The 16,499-nt window shown below is 39.5% G+C and overlaps 1 protein-coding gene across 1 annotated transcript; it reads left to right on the forward strand.

Annotated features, from left to right (window-relative positions):
* Positions 1-3,677: 3,677 nt before the first annotated feature.
* On the forward strand, positions 3,678-13,013 carry chn1 (chimerin 1). Its single transcript, XM_068572428.1, has 7 exons — positions 3,678-4,362; positions 5,608-5,692; positions 8,568-8,741; positions 10,257-10,334; positions 11,065-11,202; positions 11,964-12,069; positions 12,187-13,013. Exons 1-7 carry the CDS (start codon positions 4,111-4,113, stop codon positions 12,356-12,358), a joined length of 1,005 nt encoding a protein of 334 aa, XP_068428529.1. The 5' UTR covers positions 3,678-4,110; the 3' UTR covers positions 12,359-13,013.
* Positions 13,014-16,499: the final 3,486 nt, after the last annotated feature.

Consider the following 16,499-nt stretch of genomic DNA (forward strand, 5'->3'; position numbering starts at 1 on the left):
CGCAGACTGTTCCAGCCACATCCAGGTAATCTATTTATACTGGTAATTTGTTCCACGTTTCTAGCAAGCCCAGCAAAAAAAGCAAAGATTTGGGCTGCATCTTATGCATATGTGGTATTTCCCGGTGCTGGTGGCCAAAAAATATGTCGCCTTTCTTTGCCAGCAATTCACATTATCTTCTTTCCTTTAGGTCCAATGATGGATGATTGTAGAATGAATGTGCTAGGTGTTATTTGCTTCACTGTAAATGCTTATTTTCTTTGCGTCACTATAAATGTCAACACAACGGTAAAGTGCAGCCACTCCTGTCCCAGTGTGAAGACCTGATGCATTGTAGGACAAACATCAAATTGCTTTGTTGGATGGCCTACACTGAACATCTCAGCTCTCACTCTTGCCATCATGTTGTGGTTTCATGTCATGGAACATGATGAGGTTGGTGGATCAGCCGCCTTTCACATTAATTTTAAGCTTCCCAGCTTTGGATATCTTGAAAGTAGCATCTCTTCATTTGCTTTGGTTATAAATTAGGATTTAAAAATTAGGATGAAGACAACTGTTATGTCTCTCAAACAAAGAGTGATGCGTGGGAGACAGAATCATAGCCCTGAGAGCTTGCAGATCATGAGAGTGAGTATTGCTGTCCTCCTAATGGGTCTTTATGCTGGTGCTGGGTCAGCAGTGCATTAGAAGAACATTTCCTTTACGTAACAACCTTCCTAACCCACAGAAATAGTCACATAGTCACATAACAGCTGAAGGGCTTTCAAGAGAGGGGGACCGATTGAAGAAATAAAGTTTTAACAAAGAACATTTTGAGATTGTGCCAGTTTTTAGGTTAAACCAAAAGCAAATAGTATAATAGCAAGATGGATATTGAACGATAACAGATCCATTTTTCATTATGTTACATTGTGTTACTTTATGACAGAGGTATTATTCTTGGTCATTTTACATGTGTTGCCCCTGATCTTCTTTTACATCTAATTGTTTTCAACTTTAGAGTCTTGTAATGTGTGAATCAAATGGGCCATAGTGAAGGACAGACCTTGTGCTCTCATGGTTTCTGTGTGGATGATTAATTGATGTTGCAGTCTCTGATCATAAGGCAATGCTTTTCCAGGTTCCACTCTTCTCTCCTACAAACCCCCCACAGTGAGTTGCCCTTTGAATCCACTCTGGTTTTGCTTCTGTCGTGCTTTTAGTGAATCACACACCCATTTTAATATCAGTGAACAGTTTGGCCTCTCTATAGAGGAGCTTGTCGGTGCTTTTAACCATTTCTTCACCAACATTTGAGATTCCATAGCGCCAATCAGGTGTAAGAAGCTGAAACTTTCTTCTCGGACATGGTTTGATGAAGATGTAACGAACTTAAAGAGGAAGACGGAGCAAAACTGGAAATAGGATAAACTCAGTGACTCCCTTGCCTCTTTAAAACATCTGATGTACATCATTGAAGAAGCATGAAAGACATTTTATTTCTAAGCTGATCAGTTAAAGGGTCACAATCACAGAATTATCTTTCAAACAATACACTCTGCAACCTGTCCCCCATCTAGACAGTCGATTTAACCCCAGAGAGATGTGAGGATATTAATAATAACTTGTATTATTCAATAGTAGAGATTTGGCAGTTGGCATCTTCTTGGAACGCACTGATGCGCTTATAAAATCATCCACTTGCAGGTCAAGCTGCATTCCCAGTTTTATTTAGCTTTATTCATCAAGTCTGGGACACATCATGACAACATTTATTTTCTTTGTGAGAATTGTTTTTCTGAAGATCTATGGCAGGCTAATTCAGTATCATCTTTCAAATCTCTTCTGAAGAATAACTTTTACCATATGACCATATTAATCCTCCATAACAGATTTTTTTTGTGTTGCATATGTACAATCTTGCTCCATTTTGTCTTGAACTCTTTTATTTGATTTTAGATTTATATTATGAAGCACTTCTAACTTTATTTTGAGTGATTACATTATTATAAAATGGATCCAAACATTCAGAGAAGCCTGTTTTCCAAGCTGCATGGATGGACATTCGTAGGAGAGAAAAGATACGATACTGTATACATCCATCTCCAAGAGTCCCAACTCTGGACATGTTTTGGAAACAAGCAAATCAATCAGTGTCAATTAGAGCTGCGTTCAAAGTAAACCACATCCTGAGAGTCAGGCTCTCATTCTGCACTTAACAGCAGGCAATGCAATTATGCTGCAAACCTCTCTAAAGTGCTCAGGGTCTGAGAGGATGAACGAGTGCATATAAAAGACTCTTACTGTCTTTTATCTAGACCACTCCCAGGTACCCTCCAGAGCAGATGCTTTCCCATGAGCATGAGCGAGGAGAGCTGCACTGGAAGCCCTCTGTTTCATGTGTTTCATGTTGTGATCTGAACCTCGTCACATACCACAGTTTGGGATGCCATTCCACATAAGTACACTGATCTTCAAAGGTTCCTTTTTTGCTCCCCTCCGTTGTTCACACTCTCATTTTGATACCTCTCTGCTAAGGTGGCACGGGGGTCCTCATTGATTTCCGTTGAAGAGTCTGTACAGTCACTTCCTGCAGCTACCCTCTGTTGAAAGGTGAGAACTCTGCACTTTAACAGCTGAGTCTGAATTAGACTCTGAGCCGTGGGAGCATAATCACATTTGACTTGCAGTGTGAATCACTGAGGCAGGTTGCGGATCCTTTCTCCCACATTGCTGTCTCGATGCTATATTTGATACCTCATTTGCATGCACACAACACAACGCTCGCAGTTTACACTGGTGAACCTCAAGGAAAGCAACATTCAGACAAAGACTGCAAGTAAAGAGAGAAAAGGCTCCTAGTTTCCAGACACACGTTGTTAAATTCTTTATCGTATATTTTATCTTGATGGAAGAAGATGCGGTATGCTGCTGGTAGCAGGGATCATAGATTCATTATACAAATTATTAAACTGGATAAGATTTTAAAACAATTTAAAATGTATTGTGAAATTCCTATATGGTTTGAATTGTTTATTTGTATGTATTGATATTGCATACAAGGCAATTCAATGTCATTCGCATAATGCACAAAATAAATAGAAACATTGAAAGACATTATATTAGTGTAAAAACAAAGCTCTTACAGAAACAGATTTTGTTTCAGGAGTTGCTTAACATTTCTGTTTCTTTCTCATCATTTTAATTTATCATTGATATATTTTGATTTTTCTCTTCATTTGTAGTTCATATGATAAATGCTGAAAATGGAATTTCGCTTGAAAGCTCGAGCATCACTTTGTATCAAAGCGTGCATTCAAATGATCCCTTTTTGTGTGCATGGTGCTTTTGTGTGTGTGCTCGTCGTGGTCCCAGCCATGACCAGTTTCTGTGGCAACATGATTTTGAAAATAGCTCCTCTCTAACGGCCCACTGCTGTCGCAAGTTCTGCAGGCGGCCGCTCGCTCTTGATGCATGACTCATTCATTGCTCATTATCATCCCACTTTCATTTCATCCTACCCAAGGTCCCCTGCTTGGATATCTGATGGAGACGGTTGTGTGGGGGCGGGGTAGCGGATACTAGAAAGCCGGTGTATCCATGCTGTGATTGGCCGGTGGGATCCATTTAATCCGCTGTGACTACTACAGGGTCCGCCCCTGCACTCCTCCCCCTCGCTCTCCTGCCCTGACGGCATCCATGCACAATAGTGTGCTGTCTCTGTTCCAGGGAGAATATCAGCTCTGCACAGGGAGGAGAGGATTAGCACAACCACCCAGCTCATCTGCATACACGTTCCCAGAGAACCACATGAGCACCCTGGGCTGCACCTCTTTTGTATAAAACCTGGCACTCCTATCACAGAGCTCCACTTCATCTACTGTCACTGCTGTGAGAGGATTTAATAAGGACAACATTTTTTCCCCCTTTTGGATTATTTCAAATTATTTTCAGGATTTTTTTTTCTTAAATGAACAATTTCTTGTATGTGATGTCTCTATTTAATTGGGACAATGCAAGTGATATCATTTGATATAGTCTTGCTTTGATCATCACACAGTTTTCCCTTCGTTTTTTGGGACTTTTCCACTGAGGTTGTGCCTTCATTTGGGAGACTGTGGCACCAGAATGCCATCTAGAGAGTCCTACGAGGTTCACAAGGAAGAAAAGTCCCTGGTGCAGAAGGCTAAGCGAGAGGCCAATCAGGAGGATATTCTGGCGGCAGCTCTTGGGATGAGGATGGGGCCACAGAAACCTCCAGCCACTTTCTGGCAGCCACTTAAACTATTTGCCTATTCACAGCTCACCTCACTAGTTCGCAGAGCCACGCTGAAGGAGAGCGAGCGGACACCCAAATCTGAGAAAGTCCACAACTTCAAGGTGAGACTTAAAGAACTCTTATCAGCTGTTGCCTCTCCAAAACGTTGCTTTAATTTCATCATGTGTGGCCAGAGGGCTGTTTCTCATGCCTCCCTTGTGAGAGGAAGAGGGGGGAGTGTTACAGAGTGGGAGAGAGGGGATGAAAAACAGAGCTGTTTTGGTCTGTCCAGTGAGCCTTTATCAAAAGAAAAATCTGTTGGGTGATCTGTGGACCACTGCTGTTAGTTTGAGCTCCAGATGGACAGATTAGGCTGATGGAGAGGGGAAACAGTGGAGGAGTGTTTTCCTACTTGGCTCAGGCTCACTCTCCTAGTGTGGCTGGTTAATGGGATGGGAGCAGCATGTGAAATATGATCTTCAGAGCTTTCAAACTGCTGATGTTTACCAATATATTTATACCGAATGAATTGATGTTGCATTTTGCATAGTTCCTGATCAAAGCTTCCACATGCAACTAAAGGTTTTACAATGTGAGTCCATTTACGATGAAGTATAAGTATCAACAACATCTGTGTGATAAAAAAAACATTTTAAACATTCCTAATTAAGCTCCTGGGCAGTGAAACGTCACATTTATTAAATTAAACTACAGTAGTCTTTACATTTTCATTACCTTCTGCCTCTAAAATCTATTACTCTAAATAAATACATTCATCTGTTCAGCTGTTTTTCTCACCAGTAAACTGGAACGAAAGACATGATGCTAAGATTCTGTAAGTATCCAAAGAAATGCCTCCAGGTAATTGGAATAACCATCAGTTAATATTCTTTAACACATCGATCGAACTGCACCGTGTTATGTCATTTACAAACTAGCAATTCTGTACCAGAGCGGTTTGTTTGTCTGCTGTCTCTGCTGTTGACTTATTAGGAAAACAGAGGGAGAGATGTGGCTTGATCTCCCAGAGGCCTCTCTGATTGGATGGGCTCTTGTCACCTGGAGGATTTTTAGTACTTCCTTTCTTTCAGCAGCAAGGTGGCCTCCCACTGTTTCCATAGCAAGTTTCCCTGACATATTGCACCTTCACTCTGATGAAAAAGCTAATCCTACTGTGATGGCAAAGCCTCAGTATTGTCAGTTTGAGGGTGTGTTTGAACAACAATCCTCCTCTGCCTCATTTAAAGTGGCAGCACAGGTCGAAAGAAGGAGATATGGTGTCTATGAAGCAAGCGGCTGCAACTCCCCACTGTCTTCTCTTTGCACTTCATTACTAATGTCTGTCACTGTCCTCCTCTCTGTTGCAGGTCCATACCTTCCGAGGGCCTCACTGGTGTGAACACTGTGCCAGCTTCATGTGGGGACTGATGGCTCAGGGGGTCAAATGTGCAGGTACATCTAGTTCTCAGGCTACACATTCTCATATACACTGCCTTTGTGGTACATTCATGGTGTACAAAGGGAGCATTGCTGTATATGGGTTACTTGGTTATTAGTGCAACTGGAGCTGGATTATTGAGTTTTAATCGAAAATCCCAACAGTGGTTTGTGGATTAGTGGTTGTATAATAGAGTGAAATAAGAGCTTTATGATGTAACGTGTACTTTAAACTATACGTTAAAACCTTATTTTGACCTACTTTCCCCCTACTGCTTTGTGAATGGAGTACATACACCAGTATAATAATCTGTTTTTTGCACATCAGCCATCACTGACAAATTATTTAAAAAAAAATCTCTAACAGCTCTTTAGTCTTTTTTGAAAACAATTTAGTTTTTTTATTCAGTTATTATAGCAGCAAAGACAATCTGTTTTTCTACTTACATGACTTTCATGGATTAGAATTTGCTGCATCTTAACCTAATAAACACACAACAGTGGGCTCGCAGCAGACAAAATTAATATGATTAAAGATATTTGTATTTTTCCAAATGGATTTCGTCATTATGCTCCACAACATTCACCTTCAATCTGTAATGATTTTCAACCCTTAATTCATATTCCTTTACTTTGTGTGATACATGTAACATTCACGTTGTTATTGTGAGGAAAACACTTGTGTTGTATTTGCCCAATGGCTTGTCAAATAATCTGATTTCTGTTTCACCATAGCTGTTGTTGGAATTCATTTCACATACCAGAATAGTGCTATAATATAGTCTGATGTGTGTCTTTGATGTTTTATTGATGAAACAAAGTATGTCACACAAATCTGTGGGAGCGCTGGTGTTAATTATTAACATCCACACATTGAAAGCTGACAACAAAAAAAAGGCACATATCCTTGGAGCTAATCTTTATAAACTCTTTTATTTTCATTTCTTCAGTCTGGACCGCAGCGACCAGAATCTAGGGCAGCGAAGTCTCACATGATGCTTAGATTTGCATACCAAAAAAATGTTCTCCCACCCCCTTTTTCTTTTTGTATGTGTGAACTGTTTTTGGCCGCGTGCCAGGAAGCCAGCCTCTGCTTGTGCTTGTTGTGCCACATTTCCTCATCAGTGTACGCCCCCAGCCTCATCCCATCATGCCCATGAAGGAAAACAAAGCTGGCATGTCTCTTTAATGAGGAGGAGAGCTGGGAGCGTGGGGAAGGACCTCTGTTTCCACACACATTAAAATTCAGCGGCTTCAACCAAAGAGCTAGGTCAAGCAGCTCAACCTCTATTTAACTTACTTGGTTAAAAAAAACCCGAAAGAAACAGACCATCGAACAAATACAGTGGTACATTTTTTTTTCCAGTTCCAGTCAGAAAGGAACCAGTTTGAACTGGTAACTCTACTGGTCGACATGGTGATAGTGGGCTGATTAGAAATTAGCAACCTTTTCTCAGAGCCCTTTAGCCAAACCGGAGCTGCAGTCTCCTCTCCATAGCAACAGAAACGGAGCTGACGGTGCAGTAAAGCAGCATCCTCTGGTCCCGTGTCCCTTGGGCCTCTTTCTCACCCTCACCCGGCCCACCTGGGACCCGGGGCCGTCAGTGTGCTCACATGGACAAGCTCAGCAGACCTGTTTCTGTTGACAGGCCATCCTTTATTACGCTGCCTGTCTCATATCGTGAAGAGAATCATCTCTTAAAGTAATTACATTTCTGCATCAACGCATATGAATGCAGGTTTTTCTCCAGGGATCCATATCAACCTCAATATTGTCTGTGATCCTCCAGAAGCACAGAGTCTATGCTCTCAGATGTATTTTTCACAAGTAGCGATACTTCTGAGGATTTAAAATGTTATTTTTTAATTGTTTTTGGAAATAAAAGAGCAGACAGCATTTGTCAAAAAAGAAGCTATCAGTAAATGGAGACGGCTCAAAAGATCTAAGAGTTTGACGAGCTGCCCTATTTCAGTCTGGGAAACTAGGTCTAGTGTAGCCCGCAGCGCCTCAATTGCTGCTTCCACCGCCATTGTGTGTGAGCTTGGATTTGGAAAAGAATAGAGCACACAGCAGTACGCTCAGTATCCCTCCTCCAGGCCACAGCGTTTTCAGTGTTCCTCTAATTCCCTCCATGCGTCTCTGTTACAAAGCAAAGTTGCAGTCTCTCTCTGCATCTGTTCTCCACGGGCTCCTCTGTTCCCGACAAGGTGAATCCTGCCCTGAAACAGCTGTGCCTCAGGCCCCATCCGCTGTGACTGAAGACAAAACGCAATGTGGGATGCTTAAACTGACATCATGACTAATATGCCATTTGAACACCCAGTGTGGCGTCCATGGTGTGGATCCTGCGCCTGAAAATATGATATAGGAGGAAAAATAGATAAAAGAGAATTCCCCACTTTTGATGTCATCTCGTCTTTGAATTACTACAAAATGCTTTCATATAAATTGAAAATAGATAAACACAAACATCTCCTAGATTAATGCACTGCTTTGTGGTTAACCATTGTGTTCTTAATTAACAAATGGCCGTCTGGAGGTGACTTTGGATCAGTCCGTTGCTCAAGGTGACTTCTATGCTATGTGCAGTGGAGAGAGAGGAGCTCTCCAGTGGTCATGTGACATTTAGGGGGCAAACATTGATCAAGGGAATTAACACTCCTCTGCAAGCCAAAACACACATGAAACCAGCTGACCAAATCCAAATGATTCTGATGTTGAATGTACATTTGCATTTTAGTTAGCAGTTTAGAAATAAAATGACTGACCTTTAAGAAATAATTTATTTGACTTTGTATTTTCGGTGACAATTATTTTTCAATTCCATGTTGACCATTTTGAAGCTACATTGATTCATGAACTAAACCTGCTATATGTCTCTTTCTGTAGATTGTGGTTTAAACGTCCACAAACAATGTTCATCTCTGGTGCCCAACGACTGCAAACCAGACCTGAGACACATCCGTAAAGTCTACAGCTGCGACCTCACGACCCTGGTGAAAGCTTACAACACAGCGCGACCCATGGTGGTGGACATGTGCATACGAGAGATCGAGTCTAGAGGTCAGTTTAGGACGTCCGTGCCTGTGTGTGTGTGTGTGTGTGTGTGTGTGTGTGTTTGATATGTATCGTGTGTGTTTGATATGTATCTTAATGCAACACAATTTTTCCCAAGATGTGAATATGCAGTTTTATTTATATACTAATTGAATACATCTTAAACACAACAGCTGTAAAACTGAGTGGAGGCTTTTTATTGACGGATTATACGCTGCAAACAAACAAAGAAAAGTTGTAATAATTGAAGTCACCACTGCATACTTAATGTTTTTATTTAAATGCAGCCTAATTTAGAACATTGAAACATCTATATCCATGAGAAAACATCTTGTGATTTCTTTGAAACCTTTTAATTGAATTCCAAGTTTTGGAATTATTTTTAAAATGTCTTTTTTTCCAGTTTCAGAAAATGTATTTTTGATGACTGAACTGTTAGAGTTTAGATACAGACATAAACAATTTAACTGAAGCACTTAAGTATTTGACACTTTGGATTTTCTATCTGTGAAACCCCAAAAAAATAAACATCAAGTATGATACAGTGATGGAAAATGCATAAATTACCCTCCGGAAATGTCAACATTCAGATGGGGATTTTCAAAGTACTGTTAGTATTTTTAAACCATAAATAGAGTAGCATTTAAATTTCAACTAAGCAACAGTAGAGATTACACTTAATAGGTATTCCATTTCTCATAAGATCCAAACCTATAAGGATTTCTTTGCTTCAACAAAGACATTGAGTCCTTCAAAGTAATCAAGCTGCCGTCCGGTCAGGTCAGGAAACTGAACTGAACAAAAGTTGGTCTGAATTTCTGTGTTTTTAGAAGATTTTAATGAACTAATACAGACAACAAATAAATAATGAATACAATTCAATTACTTTTAACATATTTAGCTGATAGTGCAGGAGGCCCCATGAAAATAATATTAAGTAATAATAATATTAATAATAATAAATTAAGTTTACGGATCCTGTTTACTGTTTTTATGGTGCTTTCCTCTCATTTTAAATAAACAATCTACAATATATACTAGTTTGAGGTGCTTAAAGACTGCCTACATTGCTAACTGAGGAAATGTTTTTGGGCGGGGGGGATGACTGAGAGGAGTAATAAGTGTGCTGGTAATTGTGAACGCGTAATGAGGAATACATTACTCCGTTTCCTGCTGCCTTATTTGATTGCGTTTCAGTTAAATCATTCAACTATGTAGGCAACTCATTGCTCCCTCATTGTCTGGCCTCTAATATATGTCTGTAGCTAAGTTTGATTTATGTCTTTATTATTTTGCCCAGTGATGCAGAAAACTATTGGCATGAGCCAATGTTGTTCTATTTTGTGACATTGTGGACATTTTATCCTTAATTTCCTTTGCATATTTAAGGGTGTATAGAGGCTTTTTTTTTTAATTACCCAAGGCGATACATACTGGCAAATTTTTCTACATTAATCATGAAAGCCCTGGCAATGTCTGAAAGGTTGTTTTTTAAAATTGTTATTATGTTTGTTCCTCAAGGGCTGAAGTCTGAAGGCCTCTACAGAATATCTGGATTCAGTGATTTGTTGGAAGAAGTCAAGATGTCGTTTGACAAAGGTATGTGTTCCTTTATGGATTTCTGTCGGCCTATAACATGATGATTGACATTGCGTGCTTTCACATGTTTACATAAAACACAGAAGACTTCAGATTAATGAGAAAGTGACACATTTGTAGAGGATTACTGTCCATCTGGGAGTGCAGATCCTCTCCTGACATGTCCCTCTCACGCAGGGTTTCACAGTGTTGACAGACAGGGAGACCTCAGGGGATACAACGCATGGCTGTAGTCTCACTACCTCAAACATAGCTGTAAAGAAATAACAAAAAAAAGCTTCCGCTGTGTTGGGATTCAGTATTCGACTTAGTGAAAATGAGCCTGTCTTTGCCCAGTGCAGTGTGAATTTTAACTGTAAGGAAAACCCTGCAGCAGTGGGCTAGAATCTTCACCAGATCCGCATGTGGGAGATCATCCATGACAGAGTGTCACTCCAGCTCACAGCGCTGTGATGTTCAGTCTGCCAGCACAAGTAGGCCATGGCCTGCTCTGGAAAGCATGCATAACTGAAGGAAAGTCAGAATAAAACAGGCCAGGCGGATGATAGCAGCTACTTTGCAAAATACAAAGCGAGAGAAGATGTTTTTCTTCCCTTTCCACCCACAGTAACACAATCTCTTTACTCCTCGATTCACACGATGATGTGAAAGTGTTGATGTCAACCATTTTTACAATGTGAAAACTCACTTCTTCTTCTTGTCTCCCTTATTCCATCACGCATCCTCACAGATGGCGAGAAGACAGACATCTCAGTGAATGCCTATGAAGACATCAATATCATCACGGGTGCACTGAAACTTTACCTCAGGGATTTGCCTGTTCCCATCATCTCATATGATGCTTACCCCAGGTTCATCGAGGCTGCGAGTAAGTCACAACAGTCAGAAACACACCTGTTTCACTGTGTCGGATGCTGCTGCAATTGAAGATGGCAAACAGTCCCTGTTAAACCTAGACTGCTGTCTTCAGGTGTTCACACAGCAAGCCACACTACAGACATTAGCTGCAAGTTTTTTTAAATCTTTCAGATCTTTATTTGCAGAACATGCCAGACACATGTAATAGCTATAAAATATTGGCTTCATCATGTAAAGTCTGACACATCTGTATGTGAGGAAATCCAATAAAATGACTTCTAATAGATATTAATGTTTAAATTCTGTCGAGACTGATTCCATAAAAATGTCTTAAATGAATATATTATGTAGTGTGCCGGGTTCTTGTGTGGGACTGCACTGAACATCACGTCGTTTTGAATGTGTCAGTCCTTTGCTGTTATTTAAAACATTGCTTACACAGATTATAGGGTTATCATTTAGAACATGGAAAACTTTCATTGGTAATTTTGCTCAGTTGCATTACTTTTTCTTTTTTTTTTTTTTAACTTTTAAAGCTGAACAAGTATTGAACTCACATTGTGCTCCTACTTTGCAAAGCACAACAGTAAAGGACACACTCACATTGTTAATCTGCATTAGCCATCTCAAGCAGCCTCAGACTTCCTCTCACAAACTAATGGCTCTTATTACCCCACAGGAAATAACCACATTGATTTCTGCTCTGTCCTCTGAGGTTAGAGAGTGTAGTCTGGCCTCTCTCACCGAACGCTCCTCTTTGTTTCTGTTCAGAGCTCACAGACCCAGACAAGAAGCTGGAAGCTTTCCGTGAGGCTCTAGCTTTGCTGCCGCCATCACACAGTGAAACTCTAAAGTACCTCATGGCACACTTAAAAAGGTGAGCAATGCAAAGAGCTAACGAACGGTGTAGAAATCAAGAGGATTGGTCAGTAAGCCAACTTTTTAATACTTTTTCTTCTTTTATTTTAATTCTTCTTTTCATACATATTCACAGGGTGACACAGAATGAGAAATTCAACCTGATGAACGCGGAGAACCTCGCCATCATTTTCGGACCCACCCTCATGCGCGCACCAGACCTGGACGCCATGACATCCCTCAATGACATCCGCCACCAGAGACAGGTGGTGGAGGTGCTCATCAAAAATGAAGATGTGCTCTTCTAAACACAGATCAGGACTTATATAGAACGGTTATCTAATCCTTCTTTTGTGTAAAGACTTGAATGACTGTTTGTATTACATTGATTGATACATTTTTTTAAGCCCTTTGTATGAACTAGTGCTGCCCTAACATCCCACCTTCCCTGTATTGGGTGTGGATGATGAACTTTACACTTGTAAGTACGTTATGTCTCCCCATTTTTGTCGGGGGATTTTCAGAAGCTGACAGGCCAGCATGCATGGGGCAAGGTCTTTATTGCTTTGTAGTCGTAACCCAGCATGTGTTAAGATCGTGTAGCGCTGAGATTTCACTTTTGTCTGTTTTGTAGTAGTCATAGTCCACATTCCCAGCTGCCTGGTGTGCATTTTTTTCCATCACACAATGTAGAGCTGGGTGTAAAAATATGCTACTGATATTTCTGGGGTAATTTCTATGATGCTGTCTTTTTTTCTGATCTCCTCAACTGTTTTTATGTGATCTGAATACCTGTAGTTGAATACGCCTTGTTAACGTGTACACACTGGTGCATTTGCCTGACCGTAACATTTTATTGTGTTTAGAACCGAATTATTTGTGAATTTAAATTTTTTTATTGTAATGTTTTTATACGCAACTTGTGCATGATCACTTTAATTTATTAAACCTTACTCTGAAAAATGCTGTTCTTAATGTGTCATCTCACTAACCATAATAAAGATATATATATATATCAAATTGTGTGTTAAAACTGCATTAACTACTTTTTATGGCCACTTCTGGGCATAAACAAGTTGTAAACACAACTTAAAAGTTGATCTGATAAACATGTTGTTGTTTTCATTTGGAGTTGTGTTCCTGGCCACCTAGCATAAGTCGAATATTTGTTAATTTCTCCGCCAGAAAGATCATCCGATTGTTGTGTGTGTCCGTGGGTGAATGTGCACCTCTGTGTCTGTCCAGGGCTAATCTTACATTCTGCTGCACTAAACTGCATTAAGGTTGCCCAGTTTTAGCAGTTATGCTCAAGGGCCTTGGTTGCAGTAGCTTAAACTTTTTTTTTTTGCCTTTTTGGCCAGGTCGTCATTGTAAATGAGAACTGTCTCTCAATTGATTTATCTGGTTAAATATAGGTGAAAGGAAAAAATATTTAAAAAATGTATTGCCTGTTTTATACTGCCATTGCCTGCTGACTCTTTATTCACTACCAGTGGCGGGTCGAAGATTTTCTACCTGCACTTTTAGTCTGAGTCGATCAGCTGTTTAAGCGCGGTGCCCAACAGAGAAAGCAATGCAATGAGAAAATAAACTAATAGGAAAAAATAATTATAATACATGTAATGTATCTGTGAAAAAAAATTACATTATGAAATAGCTCTAACTTTTAATCATAAAAAAGTAATAATAATTTAATTAAAAAATAGCTATAACTTTGTGATTTGAAATCAATGATTTGTAAATAATTAAAATAATCATTTTCAATTGTTAACATAAAATATATACTTTACAGCAACAACTAAGAATTGTAGCTTGTGTGTCAAAGCTTTGTCGGGCAAATGTTTCATCGCAGTAAACAACAGTCATATAGCTCTATCCAGGGACGGTGACATCTCAAATGATGCAGATGTAAAGCTGCCAGCTAAACCACTTGGGAACCTACTTCACATGAATCCAGCCACACTTTACTGTCCTGTGTCTCTCTACAACTCCTCACAATCATTTGTTTTTCATTTGTGTTTGCCCTACAGGATAAGTCCGGCAATAAATGTTGACATACTGTCATAAATCATTTGAAAAGACTGAAACCAACAATGCATTTGTCTCACTAACACATATTGACTGTTAAGCCAAAACTAATTACTCCATGTTGCACGAAACACCTCAATGGACTGGCTGACTTATTCCATTATCATCATGGACAATTTCGGATAAAATAAATTCTCACTAAAGCACCAAATTTGTATTAATTGTTAAAAAATAATTCCTAACAAATGCACTTTTTATTCCTGTTCGAGTAATAGGTATGGAAGTGCACAGCATTCACTGGAGATAAAATAAATAGACCTCTTTTCTCGAAATTACGAGAAAAGGATGTCGTATTTACGAGATAAGGGGTCTATTTTTTTTATCCAGTGAATTCAATGTGTTTCCGTAAACGAGAACATCCCCAGCTATTTCAGATAATCAGCCTGATTGAATTTGTTTGTTTTTTTACCCATTTTGAAAGATTTCTGTCTTCAACTTATGGGCCATGGAGAGCAAGGGAAATCAGATATTATCAAGGTATAAACAAACACATCCTTATCTTTTCATGGGATTTGATGGCAATAAGAAGCATATGTACCCTTTGAAAAGACTCACAAATATATAAACATTTGATATTGCTTAAAACAATTTGACCTGAGCAACATTGTGGCTGCAGATATGACTGACAGTCCTCCATTCTGTATATTCAGAATGACACGTTGTGCCTAAAAGCCACATGCCATGTGACTTTACTGTACACAAACCCCTCAAACGACAGATCAGTCACACTGATTCATCGTGAGATTAAAACCAAACACACAACACCTAAGGCCACACCACTCGAGAGACTGTTAATTACTGTATATGTGCAAACAATGCCACATTCAATTTATGCCTTTTAGGTTTAATCACCCATTCGGTTATGTGTTTCCAAGGATTTTCTACAAACCAGCCAGGCACCGCTATCAGTGACTCATTACACGGCCACTGTTTTAAACCGTTTAGGCTCCAATAGGTGTTATTTGGATGGTATCTCCATTCCACATTGCATGTTTGTTTAATTTTGTCCTGTGGACATGAGCTTTCAGGTGTATTTATTATTGACAGATATAAAATCTAATGTAACCACAATGTTTAGCACATTATGTTGTTCGAAGCTTTACGTTTCGCTTTTCCCCACTATTTTTCTTTGAACATCACCACAAAGCATCTGAGAAGCAATCACTGCTTGACATTTAATCACTTGGGTTTTGTGACCACATCACATTCAGTTAATGTAAGCTAAATTCGGACTTGTCTCTGGTGATTGTGTGGCAAAATTGGATTTCCATCCAACCGTTTATCCTCCCCCGCCATTATCAGCCATTTTAGATATATCATACCTTCATCTACATCAGGCATTGACTGTGAAAGGAGGTAAACCACAGCAATAAAGCTATCAGTCTGAGGCTGTGATAACACCGCATTGGAGTAATGTCTGCCAAATGCATTGTGAGCGAGATTTGCCTCATTCCCAGTAATGAGACCAAATTTGAAAGGCTGTGATCCATGAGATAACTGGTTTTTCACTGTTGACTGGATGGTAATACTTTCCTTCCCTGCAAACAGCTGACCTGAATACATTTTCAAATGTTGAAATATCAAGAAATATTTAGTTCACCAATGTTACGTATTTGAAATGGAAACATTTTACTTACATTAAGATTATTTGTTTTTGTATTTCATATAGAACACACAACAGCGTTATAATAACATTAAAATGTGATTTTTTAATATTTGTAGTTGAGTTTGATACACAATAGTAATGTATATGAACAGCTAATTTACCTTTTAACAAACCAGCACTGTCAAAATATTATTTGGATACTTGGCAACAGTGACAACATATAATGGTTTATGGTAACGTAAATATGCAAGAGTCTCTTTAAAGCTGTTCAATGTCAATTGCTTCTATATTTATGTTGGAACATCATGTAAAATAAACCACTCAACACACATTATAATCTCCTCTGTGAAATCTGTAATCCTCTTAATCTTCATCGAGGCATAAATATCCAGTGTGTTGTCCAGTTTTCATCCACCTCACAGCAGCTATCACATGGCCCCATTCATTCAGATTCAATGAACATTCAATCACACACAGTGCAGTTATAAACACACAGCTCATAGTCCCCCAGAGACTAGAATTCAAAGTGTTTTAATTAACAGTTAACAGAGAACCAAAACGCCTGGGACTACAGGTTGGCTGAGCAGATACAATGCTGCTTTTACCGTGTTACACGACAGACGTGAAGAAAGGCAATGCGGTACTCAAATAGGGTGAATGTAGGTGGCCTGAGTGATTGGCGATAGAAAGGGGGTGGGTTGAGACAAATCCCTCATAATTCAGACATTGCCAGAATGGTCATTTGTCCCTAAGTA

This window comes from Clinocottus analis, unplaced genomic scaffold (genome assembly GCF_023055335.1).
Source record: "Clinocottus analis isolate CAN_PGR_092001 unplaced genomic scaffold, fCliAna1.0.p SCAF_12, whole genome shotgun sequence".
Lineage (NCBI taxonomy): Eukaryota > Metazoa > Chordata > Actinopteri > Perciformes > Cottidae > Clinocottus > Clinocottus analis.

Coding starts and splice junctions, on each gene's coding strand:
- chn1 (XM_068572428.1), top strand. CDS start 4,111: ATGCCATCTAGAGAGTCCTACGAGGTTCACAAGGAAGAAAAGTCCCTG. Junction 5,693..8,567: donor TCAGGGGGTCAAATGTGCAG/GTACATCTAGTT, acceptor CTCTTTCTGTAG/ATTGTGGTTTAAACGTCCAC. Junction 11,203..11,963: donor CAGGTTCATCGAGGCTGCGA/GTAAGTCACAAC, acceptor GTTTCTGTTCAG/AGCTCACAGACCCAGACAAG.